Source organism: Penicillium verrucosum (genome assembly GCF_028828655.1).
Source record: "Penicillium verrucosum strain IBT 35672 chromosome Unknown utg000001l_segment0_segment0, whole genome shotgun sequence".
In the NCBI taxonomy this organism is placed as follows: Eukaryota; Fungi; Ascomycota; class Eurotiomycetes; order Eurotiales; family Aspergillaceae; genus Penicillium; species Penicillium verrucosum.
The window spans coordinates 13,622,510-13,645,402 of NW_026643210.1; the positions used below are offsets into that span (position 1 = coordinate 13,622,510).

A 22,893-nucleotide genomic window follows, 5' to 3' on the forward strand; every position below is an offset into this window, starting at 1 on the left:
TCGTTTTCTTTTTCTTGTCGGTTGTTCAAGGGATTGCGGTGTCTTTGGAAAAGCAAGACATCCAGGACGAAGAATTGAGAAGAAAAGATAACCCCCCTGGGAAAGACAAGACTCAAGGATATAGACAAAGGAATGGCATGATTCGGGGCGAGAACAGTAGTCGCCGATCCGGATCGTAGGTCATGAGTCATTATAAACAAAAGATCAAAAAAAAAAAAAAAAGATTCAAAGAGAGACATTAGTCGTAACAGTGCGGGCGAGATTGAACGAGTAATCAAAAGGCGCGCGGGGAATAATCTATCGTCATTATCGTTGTGGATCGCTTGCAAATGTGGAAAAAAGAAAAGAGGAAAAAAGAGAAGAGCCCAACGAAAGGCCATCAGGTCTCAAGGTCGGGAGACCAAATCCTGGAAAAAGCGGAAGAAATTCCTCTTCTTCTCAGAACGGCAGGGACCTGCAATCTCCGTAGCTGGTGCCACGGTCATTGGGCCGACAATATCCTCATCCCCCATTTCGGGGAACTTGTCGTTGTCATGTAGACCTGGGATGCGGACTTGTTGGCAAGGGTGGATATTAGACTGGGTGAGGGTAAGAGCAACACCATCTATAGCGCTGAGCTGGTCAAGCATGGCCTCGTGCTGCGTTGCCCACTCGCGGTTGACCGACTCCCATTTCTCGATGGTAAGCTTGTAGATGTTCGAGGTGACGCCGTAGTGTTCACCAGTACGAACGAGGTGCTTGGCAAAGTTGCAACGCGCAATATCCCAGTCTGCACGCATCTGCTGGAAATTGCCGAGGTCGCAAACCACAGGGTCGTAAGGCTCGGGCGTGATGGTGAAGTTGGCGTGGCCGAGTTTGTTGGCCCACTCGTCGTTGGGATCGGAGATAACGAGGGGTGTTACGTCGCCTGAGACTGTGCGCACGGTGCTGGCTCGCGGTCGGCTGAAAGAGGCCACAGAAGGCTTGGACGAGAGTGGTGGCGAAGGAAGAACTCCCATAAACCGCGGGTCTAAAGTCACATTATAGTTATAGAGTGGTTCGCTCGCGTCTGCGACTGACGGAGACTGCAAGGGTGACTGGACGCGGGACGCTGCGACACTTGTTGGGTCGTCTCCCATAAACGGTGGAAGGAGAGGGGTTGTCGCTTTCTGCACATCGTTGTCGTCTTGGCTGAGACTGTTCGCTCGGGTGATATCGATTGGGCGCGCGCCGGACTCGCTCGCGCGTTCTTCGAAGATCGTTCGCGCGGGAGAAGGGGGGATAGAGTCGACCCGGCTCATGGGCATGGAACCGACGACGGGGCTTGCCAAGGCGGAGGAGGCCGCCGAATTCGCGCGTGATCGTAGATCATCCGGGAAAATATCGCCTTCTGCACCACTGGATGATCGCTTAGTCTTCCACCGGGATGACATGGTCGAGATGTGCGAGTTAATGCGCGAGACTCCATTTAATGAGACACTGTCTGAGCGTCTCTTTTTCGGTGATGGGGCAGTCTCCATGCCAGTCACGCTTAAATCGTAGCTATCTGAGTTATCGACGGGAGCAAAGTACGACTCTTCTGCAGACATGGCGTGATCAAAGTGCTCTATAGAAACGTCTATGGTTAGCAACCGCAGCATGACGGGGGAGTTGTTGCGGTGGCGATTGACACATACGGAAATAATGATCTTCCAACGAGTCGCGTGTGGATTCCTCTTCCTTGACTCCGGTCAAATGACTCCGACTGGGACTGTCCATTGAATTCCCCAGGCCTGATGAAGAGACAAGGGAAGAGACGGAGCTGGAGACCCGGTTGTGGCCTGCGGAGAACAAAGAGATGGCAGGTGAGGCCGGCGCGGAGGTATTAATAGTCAATGGGGAGTGCGGCTGGCGTGTAGGTGAATCGGCCGCGTCGAGACTTTCTCGTGTCGCGTCGATTATTTGAGACAGTTTGTACATTCTCACAAGGTGAGCGCCGCTGGTGGACGGGGTGGCTGGTATATAGGGGATGGTTGCAGTTCAGCATTGGAGGTGAGGGGTGACCACAAGATATAAAGAGACAACGCTTTCAAGTCATTCCCTAATGGCCTTTGGGTGGGAAAAGACGTGGCGGTGTGATAAGAGAGAAAGAGTTATAGTCCGGGAAACGCGGGAACTGAGGTCTAGGGCCAGTTAGCATCCGATGAGGATTGGAAATGCAAATATGATTATCGTCCAGGTAAGAAACTGTAGGAAATCCCAAAAATACACGGGAAATTCAGAAAGAAATTCAGAAATACAAAAAAAAAAAATGAAAACAAAAATGAATTCCACCGAGCGACGTGGACCAAACAAGTTGACGAGACCAACTGGCTGGGTAGAAAGAGAGGGTTTCGGTGCTTTTGCTTACAATCGGCAAACGGACTGGACGAACAGGGAGATCCTGGGTCGTACAGATTCTCTACCTTGGCCCTTTTGATAGATGAGAGAGAGTAGATGAAGGTGATAGAGAGAGAGAACAAGAGAGAAATGGGCGAAATGATAGAAAAATGATAGAGAACTGAAGAGACTACTCTCTGTATAACATACAACGACTCTAGACCTTCCAAACAACCGTTAGTGGAGAAATTCCATGAGATTCCCAAGAAGAAAAAAAAGAAGGTGACTAAACCTCTCTGGAACCTAAACCAAGGTTGGAACTCGCCGATCTCATATTTCCACGGTTTGCTCCGTTGAGTTCCGGTGGTTGACACTGCTTGAACCATGGGTACTAAAGAGTCTGGAAGGCCTTTTTTTTCTTCTATTTATCCTTTTTTTCTATCCTTTTTTAACTTGGCTTTTATCCATATTAACCACTTTGTATAACTATAGTTACCTACCTAGGTAGAATAAATAGAATATATATCTAATTCGATTGTTCTAAACCACCCCCAACGGCTACACAGATATGTTGTGTAGCCCAATGTTCTACATCGATTACCCCCCCAGAATTCTTTTCTCAATTGGGTACAAAATCCGGTTGTGTGTGCGATCGGCAAACAATCTAGACTGGAGTGGATTCAAGAGGGGAACCATTATGATGCCATTGCGACCCAGTCGATCGGTCCTGATTCGCTCTATAGATTGGGAGTGAAAGGTGTTGGATACATCTTGCTTATTATCTTTATTTATCCAGCTATGGTCTGTTTACTCCCGTAGTCGGTTATCGTTTGGCCCAGAATAATCACTGGGTATAACCCATCCCCCATTCTACACACGGACTGGTGCATCCACCCCCGTTTGTATTAGAGCTCCGACAACGTTGAGCAACCGCGGACAAGGTCCCGTCCCGTACAGGTCAGAACTTTGTCCGAGTATGACGAGTAGGGTAGCACAATGGAGGGTTATCGGTTCGAAATTATGTAGGGCACAGAGTGCTACCTACAACATAGGTATGTATAACTATTGGTATTGGTGTCCTACAAGAACTTGTGCGAACTCCGAACTAAACCTGGACCACAGACAATGAGAGCACTACTTACTTGCAACAGTAGCAAGTGGTACTAGGAGAGACGGGAGGAGATAACTGCCAACCAATCATAAAAACCGTCGGAATGAATAGGTACCGGGTTCTATACCGGAGAGGGGAAATAGAAACCTTCCAAGGGTTAGGGTTGGGAAGAAGCCAAATTCATTCACCTTTGGCACCAGACGTCAGGTCCACATGGTCCTAACCAACGTTCTCTCGGGGAATTCGGGATTCGGGGAACATTCCATTTTTCTATGATTGGAGAGACGAAGGGGAAGGAGGGGGTGAATTAAAGAGCCATGGTGTTTGGCGCCACTGCCTCTGCCCGCCGGGTGTGCCCCTTGGGGGCTTGAGGCGAGCCTTGGCACATAGTAACCGGGATGAATTCTCGGGTTTGTCAATTGTCCACGGAACATGCTGGACAAGTCAATTTTTATTCCTCAGGTGACTTCTAGATACTTGTGATATATCAGATTCTTTGTCTTTTTTTTTTCTTTTTTTTCCCCTGGAGATCTCTCCGATCCCATCTCTCGCTAGGCATCCCTGCAGGTCACTAGGACAGAACAGATCACACTGCAGCCCAAAATGGCATAGGCTGAGTCTTCTATCTTGGGTGGCCAATCACAGCCACTCGGCAAAAAGCAAAAAAAAAAAGCAAAAAAAAAAGACAAAGAAAAAGACAAAGAAAAAGAAAAAACCTAATCGTGCGGATTTCTGAGGTAATCACCCAATTAAGTCCTGGAGAACCATGGAAGGCCCTCCGATCACGGGCAGGTTTCAAAGCAAATAGTTAGCAATATATAACTACCACACAAAGTCTTGGACATCAAGGTATATTCTTGGAGGCAATATATAATTCAAATCAAAGTTGCCATTGCTGCAGCCAATTTTGCATCAGCGAGGAAGAGACCGGGCCTAGGGCTCTCATGCTGACACTTGCCTCCTTCGCCCGTCGGACATCCAGCGCCACAGACAGGGCACTGCCCTCGTCTTGTAGCCCGCGGTAGAACCCCAACAGCTTGAGCGCGGGCTTTGAGGCAAGATCCGCACTGCTTGGGTTGGTTATACTTTCCAGCTCGGCAATCCATGCGGAAAATGTAACTGGCTCGACCGCATACTGACTCTGAATTGCCGGTATCAACGACGACCATGGTGCTCGTTCTGGGTTCGTGAGATGAAACACGGCCCACCATGCGTCGGATAAGCTCCTATGGCGTGTGTTGACAATTTCCACTATAATATTCGATAGAGTGTCCTAAATAAAGCAAGTAAGAAAGTGCGATCAGCGGTAGGTCTTGGCCTTTTTTTTTCTCTCTCTCTTTCGGCTACCCGGGTCTGGGAGCTGGTCGAAATATAGTGCTCGTGATGGGGGGCTTACCACTGGCACCCAATCGACCGCGGTCGAGCCCAGTCGGTTGGGGATTTTACCCATCGCTTTCGATGTCGCGATAATCGTCGGTAGCCACTCTTGCGGATTCCATTGCCCGCGCGTGGTGGTCGGTCCGGCGATCTGTCCGACGCGATAAACCGATGTAGGAACATGAGATCTTTGCGAGGCTTCGAGACAGATCCGCTCGGCAATGTACTTGGATTCCCCGTAGCCTTGAGGGAGAACTACGGCTATCCCCTCCATCGGTACTTCCGGGATCGAAGCTCCCATTTCTGGGGTCCAAGCGCCTACCGTTCCGACTGAGGAGATGAAGTGGAGATGAGCGTTGCTGCGGCTGCTCAAGCTAAAGTCTATGAAGCGTCGCACACCCTGGATGTGGGTGTCCTCAAAGGAATCGACGGAATGGTTGAAGTCGACTTTCCAGGCGTTGTGGATGATGGTGTCAACTGAGTCGAGAAGTTCTTCGTACTTGGACTCGTTTAGCCCGAATCGTGGTTCTCCAAACGAGGCTTGAAGGAACTCGACCTTGTCTTTCCAGTCGTTTGCGTCAAGGTGCAGCTCTTTCTCTTCGAAGCTTTTCTTCTGTCGAGATTCTGCATCTGAACGATTAAGGCAGTAGACCTTGGTGATGGAATTGCTGCTTAGCAGAGAATGCAGTAGATAAGTTCCCAGTGAGCCAGTTGAACCAGTCAGTATGACAGTCGAAGGCGAACACAATCCATTCTGAGGGTAGACTTCCCGCGCTGGAAGATCAGATGTATACCTGTCGACCAAACTCTGGATCTTCTCTGCTCGCGGGATACCAGCTTGGGTTTTTCCATCTAAGATGGCCATTACAACTCGAGACAATCGGTCGATGGTGGGATTGCGATAAATCGTCTGGGTGTTGATGGCTCCTGCTTTCACATCCGGCCGACATAACTGGAGGCCCTTTTGCAGCACCCGAGAGACTTGAATGGTCATTAGAGAATCAAGACCAGCAGAGTAAAAGTCCTGAGAGTTTGCGATCTTGGGGTTTTCCAGAACACGGGTAATAATCTGGCGAGTATACTCTGTGACACTCTCGTAGTCCAGCTTCTCTGGTAGACACTGGTCCAAGTCATCCTCGAGATCTTCGGCATACATCGCATCAATCTCTTTCTCGTAGTCTCGAAGCACAGCCCGGCGCTGCACGCTGCCTTTAGGGGTTAACTTAAATGGCTTCGTCTTCACTGCAAACCAGATCTTGTTCTTCATCACCCGACCATGAGCCGCAATGGTCTGGTTAGCCACTTGCACTGTCGGCCAGACCTCTTCAATAAAAATCTTTGCATCCATATCTGGTCCTCCATGACTCGGTTCGATGAGAAGCCCAGCCTGGAACCGGGACTGGCCGACTACCACTGCCCTCCCAACCAGCGGGTGTCCTTCAATGATAGTCTCCATCCCGACAGGAGTGAACTTCTCGCCGTTGCTTAGGACAATCACATCATCCTTGCGTCCTTGGAACTTCCACAGACGTGGGTTCGTCGGGTGTTGGGTATAGAGATCGTTGGTTGGATACATATTGATGTCGGGGTATGTGTGGAAAATTCCCTTGAAGTCGCGCGCATTCTCATGTCGAGGAATCACCATCTCGAATACACCATCGCCGACATCTTGCATGTCGACTCCGTAGGCTTCGCTCCATTCCAAGTAACCCCAGTTGACTGGGTCTTCTGGCACCAACCCTGGGATCACACCAGCCTCGCTGCTTCCAAATATCGATATGAGCTGGGTATACTTGCGCAATCGCTCTCCGGTCTCTAGTGGCAAAGGTGCGCCGCCGAAATAGACTGACTTGAGTTCTTTCAAACAAGCTAGTGCTTTATCGGAGTGGCTCATGTCTTCCAGGATTGAGGGTGGAAAGACTGCGGCTGTGGGGTGAGCAGTGCGCATCAGCTCTGTCATATGGTCGACGGAGAGTGGCTTATCTGGGCCGATGAGGGTGGGAACTTCGAACCACACCGAGAACAAGAATGATACCAGTCCCATTAGATGGAAGAAAGGTGTCGTAGCCAGCACTAGCTCGGTTTGATCTAGATCATGGAACATAGATGGCTGACGACCTGCCGGCCTTGCAAGATGAGAAAGAGAATCGATGGTCATGAAGAAGCCGTTGGTAAGATACACCGGCTTTGGCATGCCTGTAGCGGAAATTAGTGCGGGTTCGTAGTACCATGTTCATGGAATTTACCTGTCGTTCCAGAGCTATGGATGATGCATGGTGTGTCATTCTCTGCATCGACATAAGATTTGGTGTATGAATAGTGGCGCAGGCCACTCTCATCACTGAGAATTTTCTTCATAGTCGGGATCTGGAATATATCCAATGTCGGGACAAGTCCCTGGATCTCTAGGGTTCGTGTCTGGCGCTCCTCGCTAAAGAAGAACTTGGTGCAATTTGTCGTTTTCAGTAGATGAACATGGGCTTCGTCCGAGTTCCTAGAGGAAGGCAAGAATGCCTATAAAAATCAATCGACTGTTCTCTATTCAGCTTGAATTGCTTTATTTTCTTACCTGGTATCCAGTTTTCTGGCATGCAAGCATAAATATGAAATAGCGCACATCATTGTTCCCCATATAGGCCACCGTCTGTGGGAATTGTGCCGGTCCAATGATGATTTCAATCCACCAACACATGAAGTTCACGGCTCGTGCAAGGTCTTTGATGGAGATGCCTTGGAATCCACTGCTTATTTCCGATCCCTGTGGAATAATTGCAAATCGTTGGCTGGGATTGGTTTCAGCACGGTCATCTACCGTTCTCGCGAGCAACCTTTTCTGATGAGACTCCATGCTCTTCGTTGAACCAAATGATTTCGGTGTCAAATTAAACTGATGTAGTGATAATGCTGTGGGATATTTAATAGAACAATGCAATGTGCTAGGAACCATCCATTTCAAGGGGGTATAGAGTCCATATTTATATCAAATATAGTTTTAAGAAACGACCTAATATCCAGCCCAAATGATCTGTGTTCAGGGTATCATAGTGGCAAATCACTATTCATTATTCTCATTATGTACGATACATACTGTACAATATAATATTGCAAAATATATGTACCTCATACATTGTTGGGGTAAATTGTATGAACGTGTAGATCCTTGCTTATATGGGCACTAATTCCACTAATTCCACCCCACTTAGAGCGTATCCCCCGTGCCGAGCATTACTATGCTTCATTTCGGCTTCATAACAACCGAGTCCTTCCATATTCCCGGGATATTAGTGCCGGGTTACGTTGGTAGCCCTGGAGGAAGTGTCTGTGTCTCAATATAGGTGGGCCCGGCATAGGAAAATGGGTTACACTAATAGTCTTACCAAAAGATTCACCTGTTGCCATCTGTAGGTCAATACTACTATACCGAAATCTTTTGTTGCGTGAATTCATGTGGGATATAAATTGGGAACTTGACATGATGCATCAATGTTGACCGACTGGTCATAGGTACATACAATCATTACAATCATCCCAGCTTTGCCAGGTGCTATACGATATGTCTCTGGAATGATGCTACTTGATACTTACTGCAAAGCTTTGCTATAGATAGACACCTCTTATTTTGATTTTGGGATTAGCATTTATGTATTAAATATACAATCTCAATAGAATCGAGATATCTGCACTTCTTCTGTGGTAAATGAAATACCCAACATCACTCTTGCCTGCTTCCAGAGATATATCGCGTGCCGACATTCAGATATCCATGCTTGTAATTCCTTATGTGACGCTCCTGAGCCGAATGCCGACATGTACCTTTTCATATCTGGACGACAAATATCTAAAACAAAACACCTGATATGAATTAAACGGAGAAATTCAACACAATCACGCAATAAACAAGCACCACACACCTAATATGTATCCAATAGGCTTCAAGCCATTCTATATCTAGTCCTATCGGAATATATCCATCCACGTGACCATATACATCGGGTATTCCCGATTTCGGACCCGACCTACTGCAAGCTTCCCTCAACTTACTGGCTTAGTCGGGGTTATACAATTGTTTAGAATACAAAAATTGATAACCATAACAACATATTCATAACCCAACCTTTCGATGAAGTTCTCTTCATATCTTGCGGCTGCGGCCATCATGTCCGGTGTTCAGGCTTCTCCGCACCCCGCACCCCAGCAGCAACAGCTCCTAGGCGTGTCATCATCGCTCTCCCAGCCCAGCTATAGCCAAGGAGACTTAGATGATATAATCAGCACTTCACCTCTGCTATCACTCCACCGAGACCTGGTCAAGATCGAGTCAATCTCCGGCAACGAGCACGAGGTCGGCCTCTTCGTCGCGCAATTCCTCGAGGCCCGGAACTTCACCGTGGTAAAGCAAGAGGTGCCCCCAGTGAAGGGCCAGGAGGACACCAAGACCCGTTACAACATCTATGCCATTCCAAAGTCCTACACACAACCCCCTTCAATCCTCCTCACAAGCCACATCGACACCGTCCCCCCTTCATCCCATACTCGGTGCACCAGCCCGATGACTCCACAACCACCTTCGACCCAGAGGATCTTATCCTAGCAGGCCGTGCCTCCGTCGACGCAAAGGGCAGCGTCGCAGCGCAAATATTCGCAACCCTCGAAACACTAGACTCCCAACCCGACGCCAAACTCGGCCTTCTCTTCGTCGTCGGCGAAGAAATCGGCGGCGACGGCATGAAAATCTTCTCAGACTCAACCCTCAACTCTAAAAACGCATTCAAAACCGTCATCTTCGGCGAGCCAACCGAGGCAGCGCTCGTCGCTGGCCACAAGGGCATGGTCGCCTTCAAGGTTCTTGCTCATGGTAGCGCCGCTCACTCGGGATACCCGTGGCTGGGCAAGAGCGCCGTTTCGGCGATTCTGCCTGCGCTCTCGCGCATCGATGTGCTCGGTGATATCCCCGTCGAAGAGGGCGGTCTGCCTGCATCCCCGAAGTACGGACCGACGACGCTGAATATTGGCGTTATCCGCGCTGGCGTCGCGACGAATGTGGTTCCTTCTGAGGCGTGGGCTGATGTTGCTGTGAGACTTGCAGCTGGTACGCCTGCTGAGGCACGTGAGATTGTTCTGCGGGCTGTTGAGGATGCGGTTCGCGATGCTGAGGCGGAGGTTGTTGTGGACTTTGTTTCGCATGGCGAGTCTTATCCGCCGCAGGATTTGGATGTTGATGTTGATGGGTTTAATGTTACTACTGTTAACTATGGCACTGATGTACCGAATCTGGCTGTCGGTCCTGGTGTCAAGCGCTACTTGTATGGACCTGGCAGTATCTTTGTTGCTCATGGTGATAATGAGGCCTTGACCATCCGCCAGATCAAGGAGGCCGTGGTTGGTTATAAGAAGTTGATTGAGGCTGCGCTGGTGAGAGAGGAGAATAGCGAGGTGGTCGTATAATCGGTTGTTGCATATTATCTTGATAGGGTGTGTTATCTGGTGCTGTGTGTATATAATATCGGCTACTAGGTCTCGCCTTTGGGTTACAAATAATAGAAGTGGCTTGATCTTACATATGTAACGCTATCTCTATATGTCACTGAATAAGGAGTATTGCTTACTGAAAGGTAAAATTGGGCATGTAAGGTTGGTATACCAAATCTATGTAGAAAAAAAACACGGAAAAAAGGCGCTATAGAGAAAACATCAGACATCAAAACCATAATCAACCGAGGCATTATCCAGCAAATCTACTGCCTAGGTGCCCTCTCCCATCCCGTCTTAAGATCTCCGCTAGGCTTAAACCGCGGGAATGGATGCGCCTCAGTATTGAAAACGTGATCCTCCAGTGAGATGAAATCACGATCCGAGAACAACAAGTAGAAATACTTGAGCGTCTCAGCCATCCAATAGCTTTCCATGTTATCGCGCTTGTACGAAGGGACTGCATCCGCGTTTCCGAGCGACGTAAAGCCCTTGATACGGAAGACGGGTGCTGTGCTGGTTGATGTGGGGATACGAGATGTACTCTTCTTCTCGACCACGGCGGTGTGTTTGATGAAAGACTTGAAGATCTCCCAGCCCCACTGGCGGTAGATGTCGTCGCCGGTGATACGGTACAGATACAAGAGGGACTCGACTGTTTCCGGGCGTTGTAGGTTGTGGCGGTTGTTGCGGTGGACGTCAATGTCCGCGCGCCAGGGCTCGGACGCATCACTTTGCGCCTCTATAGGTTTGGAAATGCTGTGTAGTGCCTTGGGTTTGGATGCGCGGTTGGGGTCCGTCGCTGGATCTGGGTACTTGTCTGCCATCATCACGGGTGGCGAGTCTAGGACGAAGTGGGAGATCTCGGCTGCGAGGCCGGTTGCCGTTGCCTGGTGCATTGCCCAGCAGGTCTTCATTAATTCTCTGGACATAAGAATCTCTTCCTCACGCTGTTGAGTCCAGTCTGCCGACTTTCGGGCTTGGGCCAAGGGCTGGCCACCGGTCGCGCCGAGCGCGATTGTTCCGGGCATGAAGCAGACTAGGTGGTCCATTCTAGGTGACAGGTCCTGGTCTAGACCCTGGGGCCGCTCGCCGATAACCATCAGTTGAGAGTTCTTGGTAAATGAGACTAGGTGCTTGCGGATGCCTCTCAGTGCCTCGTCCCACATCTCTTTGTAGACAGGCTCCTGTTCTGAGGTCTGCAGGTATTGCTTGATGAGATATTCTGGAGCGAGTCAGCCTAAAAGATCCACAGAGCACCGAGTATTCGACATACCATAGTAAGAATCCGCCTTATTGCCCAGACTAATGCTGTCTCCTTTGAATGCACCACTGTCAGGGTGGATGGCGGTTCGGACAAGGCCATCCTGTGGCTTTTGTAGGTCGACCAGCTTCATCGTTCTTTCAACCAACTTCCAATATTCCGCTTCGCCGGTGAGCTTGGCCAAGTACTTGAATTCAAGCTGTATCGAGCCAGCCTCAGAAATAGACGTAGCTCCCTCGTCGAAATGCACGACAACACCTTCTGACGTGTTGAGATTGACATTCGACCATGGGATACCGCTTGGGGACTCGAATGCCCCAAGTAGCCGCTCAGCGAGGTCAGCTGCTTTCTCGATGTACAGGTCTTCACCAGCAGCACCAACATCATCGTCGTTGAGGGGTGCCAAATCGGGGTATTGAGTTGACAGATAGTGTGCAGACAGCAAACCACCCAGCATGCGGATAGTCGTTTCGAACGTATTAACATCACGGTCCTGATCATAATGCAACGATGTTGAGATCCATTGCCGCGCGCGGTGGACCTTGGAAGTCAGATTCATGATCATCAGTGTGTCCAGCGAGTCGACTATCATCCAGCCTAATCCGCCGCTCGTGTCTTCCTGGTTAACGTTCGATACTGGGCGATACTGATCGTATCCTGAATAATGGTGTCAGCACTGTCATATAGTACACAAGGATTCTGTATGACATACCCCATGCGTTCGTCTCGTATCCCTCCCAACTGACGATGAAGGCGTCCCGCACTTTCTCTCGTCTGGCAGTCCAGTCAGACAAGTCCCCGGAGGTTTTCCCCTCTTCCAATGTCTGAGCCCATTTCCATAATTCTACCCCCTTATCATTTGACTGTAACCCCGACCAGGTGCGGAGGTAGAAGTTATAATACAACACAAATAATACTGTACACACTCCCAGCACGTTCAGAAACGGCCTCCATCTCCTTCGAGGGCCTGTGCGCCGAGGTTGAAAGAATGGCTTATCTTTGTATAAAGGTAGTGTCCGGTCCCTCTCGAAGTAGCCATTCACTTTATTGGATAGGGGGATGGGCTGGTTCGACAGCCCGTATCCACGGAGTCCGGAACGAGGATTTCCGTAAAAGCCGTCTTGTTGCGCGGGCGCAAAGGGACTGCGCGATGGCTGATAGGCCATTGTTTTCTTTGATCTGGTCTCTTGTTCCGTGCGGGAATCTCTGCCGGTCTTGCGATTATCGATATCGGATGCGCCACATGAGAGTGACGGGGAGGTTGAGGTGCTATCGGGGTATTCGCCTTGATTTGGTGTTGATCAAGACTCTAATTCAAGGTTCATTCAAGCGTATTTCCTATGCTGTATTCAAATGCAACAGTTAGCCAGGTTTGATTGCAGGACGAGGAGCCACCTGGGCACCCTCGGACTAGGACACCGAAGCACTTACCCAAGTACAACCCTTCAGTATGGTGGTTGTGATGTATAGATCTGGATCGCAAAGACAATTTAGTCCCTCAGTTCTAAAAAGAAAAGGCAACATGCACCGATACAGTTGTGTTTGGTGGGTTGGTGGTCCGTAAAGAACTTGCGGAGATGCGGAGCGCGGAGTTTATCCCGCGTGTCCTGGGTAATTCTTGGGCAGATAAAAGCCAAGTATCGCAACAAGCATTCAATCTAATCCGAGACGAAATTTGCGCGAAAATCGAGAACGTGGCAAGGGCAAGTCCATGTGAAGCTGGGGAAGTGGAGAGGCAACACCAGGGGTCCGCAAATCAAATCTCATTGCACGCGTAACCAGTCTCATGTATAACGGTGTTTAGAATCACATACTACCTACTATATAAATGAATAAGGCATCGAGCTATCTATCAAACCATTCCCTGGAGCAGCTATATTCTTCGACTGTTAATTAAGCAAGTTATTCTTCTCATGGTCCCCTGGTCTACTTGAATCAACAATAAAGGAATAGGTCAAATGCATAGCATTAGCGCTTCAACAGAAAGATCTAAACCGTGCACCAGATGATGTGGACCAACAGCCCCGCAAGGTAAATACAATTACAGCTTCTGATACTCAAGCTTGCCCTCCAATTTCTTCGCCTCTGCCACCTTCCGTACAGCCTTGTTGAGGTCATCCTGGTTGATAGCGTCACGGTAATCCTTGATCGCGAACAAACCACTAATAAAAGAGTTAGTCAACGAGTTTATGACATATTATGAGATAGGAGTCGTCACTCACGCTTCAGTAACCACGTTTCGGAGATCAGCACCGTTAAGACCATCGCTCATCTTGACCACACTCTCAAAGTCGATGTCACCTTCCTGTTGGACCGTGCTTGTGTGAATCTTCAAGATCTCCAGACGACCAACCTCATTGGGAAGAGGAATCTCAATCTTGCGGTCCAGACGACCGGCACGCAACAGAGCAGGGTCCAGTGTGTCGGGTCGGTTGGTGGCCATGATGATCTTTGTCTTTCCTAGGTAGTCGAAACCGTCTAGCTGGTTCAGCAACTCCATGAGCGTCCGCTGAATTTCTCGATCTGCCGATGTACCCTCTGAGAAACGTCGTCCACCAATGGCATCGATCTCGTCCATGAAAATAATGCAGGGCTCGTGTTCCTTGGCGTATCCGAACATCTCTCGGATCAGTCGAGCGGATTCACCGATATATTTGTCCACGATGGCCGAGGATACAACTACCGAGAGAGTAGATTAGTTAGAATATTGCGGGTGTGAATGATGTAAGAAGTTGAACATACCCTTCAAGAAGTTTGTCTCTATCGAGCTGGCTACTGCTCGTGCAAGCAGTGTCTTACCAGTACCCGGAGGACCGTAGAGCAAAACACCCTTCGGAGGTTTAATTCCAACTCTAAGGAAGAGTTCTGGGTTCTTCAGGGGTAGTTCGATGACTTCACGAAGCTCTCTGATCTGGTCGTTAAGACCACCGATACCCGCGAAGTTGACGGACCCTGGATCTTCCAGAGACATGTTGTACACCATGGGATCAACCTCACGAGGAAGCATCCGCATGATGGTGAGTGTTGTCATATCCAAGGCCACACGTGTGCCTTGCTTCATCTTGGACTTATCCACCTTTGAACGACAACCGACCACATATCGAGGACCCGATGACGCCTTGACGATGACTGTGAAACGGATTAGCTTCTTGATGCGATCATTGAAGCAAAATTTTTGAGCCTCGGATACTTACATCGCTCTTCGTCGAGCTGCTTCAGTACCTCGCCGATGATCTGACCAACACTTTGTAGTGCCTTGATGTTATCCTCGGAGACATCGAATTCTCTTTGGAGATCCTTGATACCCAGGCGGAGAGTTTTCAACTTGGCTTCCCATTCTCGTAGCTCGAGCAAGCTCTTTTTATAGTCCTCGAGCGCCTGGCCGCGCTCCGGGTCGCTCATGATGAAGGACGGACGAACGATAGATTCACCGAGTGTGGACGAGTGGGAATAGTAGCCAAAGGGGAACTGTAATTCAAGTATGAATTCAGGGTTTCGTGTAAGGTCGTGGATGCGAAATGGATGGATATGGTGATTGAAAAGGGCGATAGCACCTTGCCTGGAGAGCTTCCAGCTTCCAGCGCGGCGTCCATGAGAGGCGATCACATGACCTTGGAGCTGTCTTATGTCATAATCTTGGTCATCACTAGACACCTGAGGCAGAACACTTGGAACAGTATCAGTTTGATTTGCTATCCTTGGATAACTAACTAGTTAGCTATAATAAGAGTTGATAATATGGTGGTGATGGCCTTGGAAAGCGGCTCATTCTTCAGCTTTAGTCTACATATGTTTGAGCTGTTCACCTTTAATTCATTTGGGGCGTGTCTTCTCCCTTTGGTCTCTATGTATTTCCTACATAAATATTCTAGTTCTATTCTTTCTCTAGCCACGGTTCTCTTTGATCGCCATTGAGATGCCTCTTCGTCCAAATACTTGGGCGTGTTTTGTAATTGAGATGCTATGTTGACAAAATGCCCAGGTAAATAGCCCGGAGAGGAAGATTATTGACCCGGAGCACGGTCCGACATAGCTTGGCCTCAGCAATAAGGCGCCAACTGCTGTCTTCGTCCAAATCAGAATGGGACCTTACAACCTTGGAAGGTTGGAATTAATGCTACGTAAGAGACTTTTATTTTCATTGGTCTGAATTGATGTACTAGGGTCACATTATCCCATACAAGGGGTTATCTACTTGCAAATTGTAGAGTAAAGCGCAATTGGAGGGGTAGAGGGGTATGCCGTACGGTATGGATGCACGTCCTTATAACATGGCATGTGCATTGGGAGATCCCATAACAGGACATATGTATCGGGAGAACGGTATTCATCTAATATCTTCCGAGGGACGGGAGATCTCGTAGCTACAGAGGCCGCATAAGGTCGGATCAGCCAGCAAGTGCTGGAGAACAGCCGTGGAGCCCCACTGTTGCATTGGAAAGATTCGGAGCAGCAATGAGCTTTCCCGGGGTTTCTCTGGGGGAAATTATTTAAGTAGTCGGGTGTCTCCGTAGAAGGCTTTTCTATTTTATCATAGTTGTTTCTTTAACTTTTAACAGGTGAGTTTCTGAATATGTTGTATAGTATCATATCATCCATATACCCCGCTATAACACCACCTTCTACCCCTCCAAACATACAACATACAACATACACTTCCCCCCCTCTACAGCGTGACTATACGTCTTTCTGGAAAGGAATAGAAACCCAACCAAAAGACCTACCGGTGATCGTAGTAGGAACTTGCCCCCCGTTTACCTCCCCAAGCAAATCATATCCTTCTTACCCCTTCCCGCTCAATCTTTTTGGGTCATCGGTGAACCTCCCCCGCCGTTAGTCACCTGCTGCTTTTGCCATATATCAGCCCAGATCCTCTTTTTCTCCTTCCTTTTCAACTGACTGAAAACTATAATCAGCCTGTCCAATTCCAACATGCCTATTTCTAAGATCCACGCTCGCTCCGTGTACGACTCGCGCGGCAACCCCACCGTTGAGGTGGACGTTGTCACCGAGACCGGTCTTCACCGCGCCATTGTCCCCTCCGGTGCTTCTACTGGTTTGTACCCCTTGACTTCTAGACATTGAAAAAAAAGAAGAAGACAGGACTGGATTGCTAACATTAGCTTCCTAGGCCAGCACGAGGCCGTTGAGCTCCGCGATGGTGACAAGACCAAGTGGGGTGGTAAGGGTAAGTGAAAAGCACCCGGTTGACACGTCAATGAGTAATCAGAAACTGATACCTTCCTCTCAATTCAGGTGTCCTCAATGCCGTCAAGAACGTCAACGAGGTCATTGGCCCCGCCCTCATCAAGGAGAACCTCGATGTTAAGGAGCAGGCCAAGGTCGACGAGTTCCTGAACAAGCTCGATGGTACCCCCAACAAGGGCAAGCTCGGTGCCAACGCCATCCTCGGTGTTTCTCTGGCCATTGCCAAGGCTGCCGCCGCTGAGAAGGGTGTTCCCCTCTACGCTCACATCTCCGACCTTGCCGGAACCAAGAAGCCCTTCGTCCTGCCCGTTCCCTTCCAGAACGTCCTGAACGGTGGCTCCCACGCCGGTGGCCGTCTCGCCTTCCAGGAGTTCATGATTGTGCCCGAGTAGGTCTTCCAGTCTCGAAACGCGTTGCAACTATAAATTGACCGAACATTAGCACTGCTCCCACTTTCTCCGAGGCCCTCCGCCAGGGTTCCGAGGTCTACCAGAAGCTCAAGACTCTTGCCAAGAAGAAGTACGGCCAGTCCGCCGGTAACGTCGGTGACGAGGGTGGTGTCGCTCCTGATATTCAGACCGCTGAGGAGGCTCTTGACCTCATCACCGATGCCATTGAGCAGGCTGGCTACACTGGCCAGATCAAGATTGCCATGGATGTTGCCTCCAGCGAGTTCTACAAGGAGGATGCCAAGAAGTACGATCTTGACTTCAAGAACCCCGAGAGCGACCCCACCAAGTGGCTCACCTACGAGCAGCTTGCCGACCTCTACAAGTCCCTCGCTGCCAAGTACCCCATTGTCTCCATCGAGGACCCCTTCGCTGAGGATGACTGGGAGGCCTGGAGCTACTTCTACAAGACCTCCGACTTCCAGATTGTCGGTGATGACTTGACTGTCACCAACCCTCTGCGCATCAAGAAGGCCATTGAGCTCAAGTCTTGCAACTCCCTTCTCCTGAAGGTCAACCAGATCGGTACCCTGACCGAGTCTATCCAGGCTGCCAAGGACTCCTACGCCGACGGCTGGGGTGTCATGGTCTCTCACCGTTCCGGTGAGACCGAGGATGTCACCATTGCTGACATCGCTGTTGGCCTCCGCGCCGGTCAGATCAAGACCGGTGCCCCTGCCCGTTCCGAGCGTCTTGCCAAGCTTAACCAGATCCTCCGTATTGAGGAGGAGCTTGGTGCCAACGCTGTCTACGCTGGCGACAAGTTCCGCACTGCTGTCAACCTGTAAATGCAGCCTTTTGGCAGCATAGATCGGGCCTGATGAGGGCCCATCAAAAACGATGGTTTGATGATCTACGGAACTATCGCCCATGATGATTATGAATTTAATAGGATCTTTTTCAATGAAAACAAATTTCCACCATTTCATAAATTAGAAAATAAGTAGTAAATGAAGAGTAACTATGCCATGAAGAAAGATCATGCTCATCGGGCATTCAATGCCCGAGATCACGTGCACACCCCACCTGGGGACGATAAGTGTTGTCCCACATAAAATTTGCCCTCGCCCCTCCATCCTTTGCTGGGTCCGATTGTGTTGGCTTGTTCCTTTTAGCCTTGCGTATAGCGCATTACGTTCTTTCACTTCTCTCATACCAACGAGGTCTTATATTGCTCAAAATGCCGCCTTCCAAGTGGGGTATGTTATTCTCCTTGTAATATCGCCTTCTATAGAGATTGCCACAATTACTTAGCTCGTGTTCCGATCCATATTGCTGTTGCTAATCCTTTGATTTCAACACAGACGAAGAAGAAGAGGAGAGCCCCGCGCCTCCTATTGTTGCTGCGCCCCGTCGCCGCTTCGACGATGAAGAGGAAGAAGATGTAAGGCAACACAACCTCGAACCTGCCCAGTCGGGCCCTCACTTTCGCGCCAAGTCCAACAAACTAACCACACCCGAGTGATAGGTTCTTGACTCATGGGATGCCGCCGAAGACTCCGAGGTAGAGCGCGAGAAGGCCAAGAAGGCCGCCGAAGCCGAGGCCAAGGCCAAGGCCGCCGCTGCCGCCAACAAGAAGACCAAAGCTCAGCGGATAGAGGAGCTCCGGGAGCAGCGCCGACGCGAGGAGGGCGACGGTGGTTCCGAGAGCGAGGACGAGGCAGACCGCCGCGCTCGTCTGCGCAAGACCGAGCAGGAAGCCGATCTTGCCCACGCCGAGGATCTTTTCGGCTCTGTTGATGTCAAGCCCAACAAGGGTGCCCCCAAGGCCATCGTTGTCAGCGACACAGCTGATCCCACGAAGTCCGTCGATCTGTCCGCCATGCCGCTGTTCAAGCCCGTCACCAAGGACCAGTTCACCCGCCTGTCCGAGACCCTTGTGCCGCTCCTCACCTCGCACTCCAAGAAGGCTCACTACTCTCTCTGGGCGCAGGACTTCGCCCGCAAGCTTGTGAAGGATTTGCCCAGTGCTGAGATCAAGAAGATTGCTAGTGCTCTCACTACTGCTTCCAATGAGAAGATGCGCGAGGAGCGTGCTGCTGACAAGGGCAATAAGAAGTCTAAGGCGGCGAAGACCAAGATCTCGCTGAATGCTAGCCGCGACCCCCATGCCGATAACACCAACTACCAGGGTGATGATGATCTTGGGGATGATGACTTTATGTGAATGTGAATACGGACGACTAGTCACCATTTGAATTGTTTTTGCTTTCCCCTGGATTTGATCCTTGAAAATACGCATCTTAAAGGAAGATCCTAGATCTTCTTTTAACCCTGCCTCACCTATATGCAGGTTATCTCTACTGGGTCCAATGTTACCCCTTCTATTTTTTTCCCCTGCTTTTAATGCTCGCTCTGTACATCCACTTCTATCTGAAACGCTTGGGCACAAGTAACTTATAGAAAGACCCAATCCATTCCGATTATTATATTACCTTATATATGAACCATAACATCCATGGTTAACAGTCACTCATTACAATTAAAAGTTAACCAACAATCGCCTTACTTGTAACCGCCGACCTGGTCCCCCGACTTTTATTCAACATCCTCCTATCACCACACCAAGATTATATATGCATTACATGCATGCCCACCTGCTTGGCTGTCATATTCTAGCAAGTGTCCTGACCCCTCCCGTGGCCTTCAACAAACTCGGTTTCGATTGGTTGCTCTTCGTTAGTGGGAAGACGTGTGTTTTGGTTTAAGTTCGCTTCGACGATGGGAGATAGCGGATTGACCGGACGAGGCATTGTGAGAGCCTCATTGTCCCCGGTACTATTTCTGTCTGGCTTTTGGGCCCGACGAATCGCGAATCGTTTGAGGGATGTTGGTCCCTGATGATGTTGGTTATGTATGCATCTTCGGCACTTGATGGGGTGGCGTTCTTCTGTGTCGTTTCTTTTGGGGTTGGAATAGTCAGACGTGATGGTGTCTTTGCTTTGGGGGTTGATCGCGTGCTGGTCTTGTACTAGGGATGAGGCTTAGATGTTTTGAGTTAACGGTAGTAGCTTTAGTAGGCAATGGCACTACCGAGGGAAGACAGTTGGAATTTATAAACCTTGAAGCGTTAAGATGTATATGTTGGTTTGCAGATCTCTCGAGGCTTTTGGGACTAATAAACAGGCGAGTTCGTGCAAAGGACTAGTAACTACTCTTGTATCGGCTCATACTTCATTCATGAATACTGGTAAAAGGGGAATCATTGGCTACGCAAGCATCCCAACACAGGGTGCATATCAAGTGAAGAAGCTCGGAGTCGAATGGAAAATAAACACATTGAAACGTGCTGGAGTGGGAATAGAGACAATAAAAGAGAGAGAAATTTCCACTCAGCCCCTTTTCTGCTCGCGTCAACCGAATATCAAACTCCGCCGGCCGACCCACACGGTCCCGAAGACGTGCAAGATATCTGCCGGTCCAACCCAGCGCTGCAGTGAAAACAAAGAAGCGACTTGCATAACCACGTCCAGGAATAAATGCGAACGCCCACCCTACCAAACGGCATACGGCTCGTCGCGACCCCTAATGTTCCTTTAGGCTTCAGTCTCGGCGGGCTTAGCCTCCTCAGGCTTCTCCTCGGCGGGAGCGGCGGCCTCGGTGGAAGCGGCAGCAGGGGCAGCGGGCTCCTCCTCGGACTTCTCCTCCTTGGCGGCACTCTCGCCCTCGGTGCCCTCAGATGAGGTCCAGAGGGTAAGGTTGTCGCGCAGCAGCTGCATGATCAAAGTGCTGTCACGGTAGCTTTCCTCGGAGAGAGAGTCGAGCTCTGCAATGGCATCGTCGAATGCCTGCTTGGCAAGGTGGCAAGCACGGTCAGGGGAGTTGAGGATCTCGTAGTAGAAAACGGAGAAGTTCAGGGCAAGACCCAGGCGGATGGGGTGAGTGGGGGTAAGCTCGGTCTGGGCAACGTCGGTGGCGTTCTGTGACACGATCAATAGCTGTTCATTGGAAAAGAGAAGGTCGATGACAATAAGCTGAAATGAGGATAATATACCTTGTAGGCCTCGTGGGCAGCGGTGGCGGCACCCTTGCGCTTGGGGCCGGAAGCGAACTCGGCGAGGTAGCGGTGGTAATCGCCCTTCCTGCTTGAAGTCAGCACCATGTCACAAATCAAAAGGCCTCCAAACTAAAGTTGATTGGGGTGTAACCCACATCTTGTAGTAAAAGACCTTGGACTCTCCAGTCTCGGCCTTGGGGATGAGAGCCTCATCAAGAACATCAAGCACATCCTGGCACACCTGCTCCAGCTCGGTTTCGATCTTCTGGCGGTAATCGCGGATGATGCCGACGTGCTCATCGGAGCCCTTGTTCTCCTCCTTCTGCTCGATGGAAGAAATGATGCGCCAGGAGGCACGGCGGGTGCCAACCACGTTCTTGTAGGCGACGGAAAGCAGGTTACGCTCATCGACGGTGAGCTCACCACCAATCTAGATAAGTGTCAATCGCGAATGTCCTGAAATTAATACCGAAGATGATGGGCAGGTGATGGTGTCATACGTTGGCGACTTCCTGTTCGGCGGTTAGCATGGATTCCCAGTAAATAAGATGAGGGGGTGCGACTAACCTTCATGAAGGTGACCATTTCTGAAAAGCAAGGAGCGACACGTCAGTATACACATCCAACCAAACGATCGCATGTCAACTTACCATCGTAGCGCTCGGCCTGCTCGCAGAGCCGCGCGAGGAACGTCTTGCTGGTGAGGGGTCAGTCATGTCGGGTCATGGGGTTTCAGAAACAGGGGCGACAATAGACATACTTCTCACGCTGCATAGTAACAATATTTGTTAGCCCAGTTCTTATCGACAAAAATTCCAGATGAGGGTGAGCTCAGACGAGGATGGGAATGTGGGATTGCGATGGCGGTGACAACTCAAGAGAGCGCCCGATAAAAGGGGACAACAACGTACCTCAGAACCCATTGTGAAATTGAATCGAGATGGGGGGTTAGAACTTGAGACTTAAAATAAAGAGATAGGAAGCGCGAGATGCAGAAGAGGAAGATGGATTAGAGGCGACCAAGTGGGGGGGAGAGAGATGGAGTGAGGTGAGTTGGGGGGATTAGAATCATAACAATAATACGTTGTTCTCTTGTACCCAGTACCTAGTTCCCCCTATTGTGGCACCGCTCTGTGGAAGTACTCCGGTACTTGGGCCGCGGCCCCGTATTCATTTTACCGTCGATCCCCTTAATAACTGATTGATTTGGGCGGGGTGGGGTATATATTACTGTATTTATTACCAAGTACTTGCTAATATTAGACTTAATCTTAGACGGTATTCACTCTCCTTTTTAGGAGACATGGACACGTGGATCAAATAACTACGATATATGATATTGGGCTTGATTCTATGGCTGATTTGTACCTAGACTTCCCTTCTATATGTCTATAGGGGTCATAATACCTTGTCCTAGGGACTGCGACCAGTACTGTTACCTCTGTTACCTCCCGATGATCAGAAAAAATACCTACCTGATTAGCTCTGGAGGTACCCTCTTGATTGTCTCTTGGAATATAAAGGGCCCGAAATCATAGCGATACAACAAACTTGGAAGTATGGGGATGATAATGATGCAAGTGCCTTTGGAACCTTCCAGACAACAAGGCGGTTATGATGTACATAGCTAATCAGCCACTCAAATTAAGTCGCGAAGTATCACAAGTCTCTATTTTATGCT

At 49.6% G+C, this 22,893-nt stretch overlaps 9 protein-coding genes across 9 annotated transcripts; 3 read left to right on the top strand and 6 right to left on the bottom strand.

Moving 5' to 3' along the window:
- Positions 1-386: 386 nt before the first annotated feature.
- N7516_005013 (uncharacterized protein) lies at positions 387-1,938 on the bottom strand (the record flags this gene model as incomplete). The annotated part of the gene is made up of 2 exons (XM_057217733.1): positions 387-1,585; positions 1,656-1,938. 2 exons carry the CDS (start codon positions 1,936-1,938, stop codon positions 387-389), a joined length of 1,482 nt encoding a protein of 493 aa, XP_057079616.1.
- A 2-nt stretch (positions 1,939-1,940) lies between these two features.
- N7516_005014 (uncharacterized protein) lies at positions 1,941-3,033 on the bottom strand (the record flags this gene model as incomplete). The annotated part of the gene is made up of 4 exons (XM_057217734.1): positions 1,941-2,059; positions 2,369-2,534; positions 2,680-2,728; positions 2,939-3,033. 4 exons carry the CDS (start codon positions 3,031-3,033, stop codon positions 1,941-1,943), a joined length of 429 nt encoding a protein of 142 aa, XP_057079617.1.
- A 1,295-nt stretch (positions 3,034-4,328) lies between these two features.
- Positions 4,329-7,673, bottom strand: N7516_005015 (putative NRPS-like enzyme; the record flags this gene model as incomplete). Its single annotated transcript, XM_057217735.1, has 4 exons — positions 4,329-4,721; positions 4,845-7,021; positions 7,072-7,339; positions 7,395-7,673. 4 exons carry the CDS (start codon positions 7,671-7,673, stop codon positions 4,329-4,331), a joined length of 3,117 nt encoding a protein of 1,038 aa, XP_057079618.1.
- A 1,272-nt stretch (positions 7,674-8,945) lies between these two features.
- N7516_005016 (Peptidase M20) lies at positions 8,946-10,270 on the top strand (the record flags this gene model as incomplete). The annotated part of the gene is made up of 2 exons (XM_057217736.1): positions 8,946-9,215; positions 9,326-10,270. 2 exons carry the CDS (start codon positions 8,946-8,948, stop codon positions 10,268-10,270), a joined length of 1,215 nt encoding a protein of 404 aa, XP_057079619.1.
- Positions 10,271-10,560: 290 nt separating this feature from the next.
- Positions 10,561-12,724, bottom strand: N7516_005017 (glycoside hydrolase family 47 protein; the record flags this gene model as incomplete). The annotated part of the gene is made up of 3 exons (XM_057217737.1): positions 10,561-11,519; positions 11,571-12,215; positions 12,271-12,724. 3 exons carry the CDS (start codon positions 12,722-12,724, stop codon positions 10,561-10,563), a joined length of 2,058 nt encoding a protein of 685 aa, XP_057079620.1.
- An 875-nt stretch (positions 12,725-13,599) lies between these two features.
- Positions 13,600-14,960, bottom strand: rpt4 (proteasome regulatory particle base subunit RPT4; the record flags this gene model as incomplete). Its single annotated transcript, XM_057217738.1, has 4 exons — positions 13,600-13,720; positions 13,781-14,237; positions 14,301-14,687; positions 14,753-14,960. 4 exons carry the CDS (start codon positions 14,958-14,960, stop codon positions 13,600-13,602), a joined length of 1,173 nt encoding a protein of 390 aa, XP_057079621.1.
- A 1,391-nt stretch (positions 14,961-16,351) lies between these two features.
- On the top strand, positions 16,352-18,155 carry aspf22 (enolase acuN). Its single transcript, XM_057217739.1, has 4 exons — positions 16,352-16,614; positions 16,690-16,746; positions 16,815-17,154; positions 17,208-18,155. The coding sequence occupies exons 1-4, from the start codon at positions 16,491-16,493 to the stop codon at positions 18,001-18,003; spliced, it is 1,317 nt and encodes a 438-aa protein (XP_057079622.1). The 5' UTR covers positions 16,352-16,490; the 3' UTR covers positions 18,004-18,155.
- Positions 18,156-18,395: 240 nt separating this feature from the next.
- Positions 18,396-19,382, top strand: N7516_005020 (eukaryotic translation initiation factor 3 subunit J; the record flags this gene model as incomplete). The annotated part of the gene is made up of 3 exons (XM_057217740.1): positions 18,396-18,414; positions 18,520-18,599; positions 18,684-19,382. 3 exons carry the CDS (start codon positions 18,396-18,398, stop codon positions 19,380-19,382), a joined length of 798 nt encoding a protein of 265 aa, XP_057079623.1.
- Positions 19,383-20,751: 1,369 nt separating this feature from the next.
- N7516_005021 (14-3-3 adaptor artA-like protein) lies at positions 20,752-22,135 on the bottom strand (the record flags this gene model as incomplete). The annotated part of the gene is made up of 8 exons (XM_057217741.1): positions 20,752-21,135; positions 21,210-21,297; positions 21,368-21,642; positions 21,713-21,724; positions 21,780-21,799; positions 21,863-21,909; positions 21,973-21,980; positions 22,124-22,135. The coding sequence occupies 8 exons, from the start codon at positions 22,133-22,135 to the stop codon at positions 20,752-20,754; spliced, it is 846 nt and encodes a 281-aa protein (XP_057079624.1).
- Between the last annotated feature and the right edge of the window lie 758 nt (positions 22,136-22,893).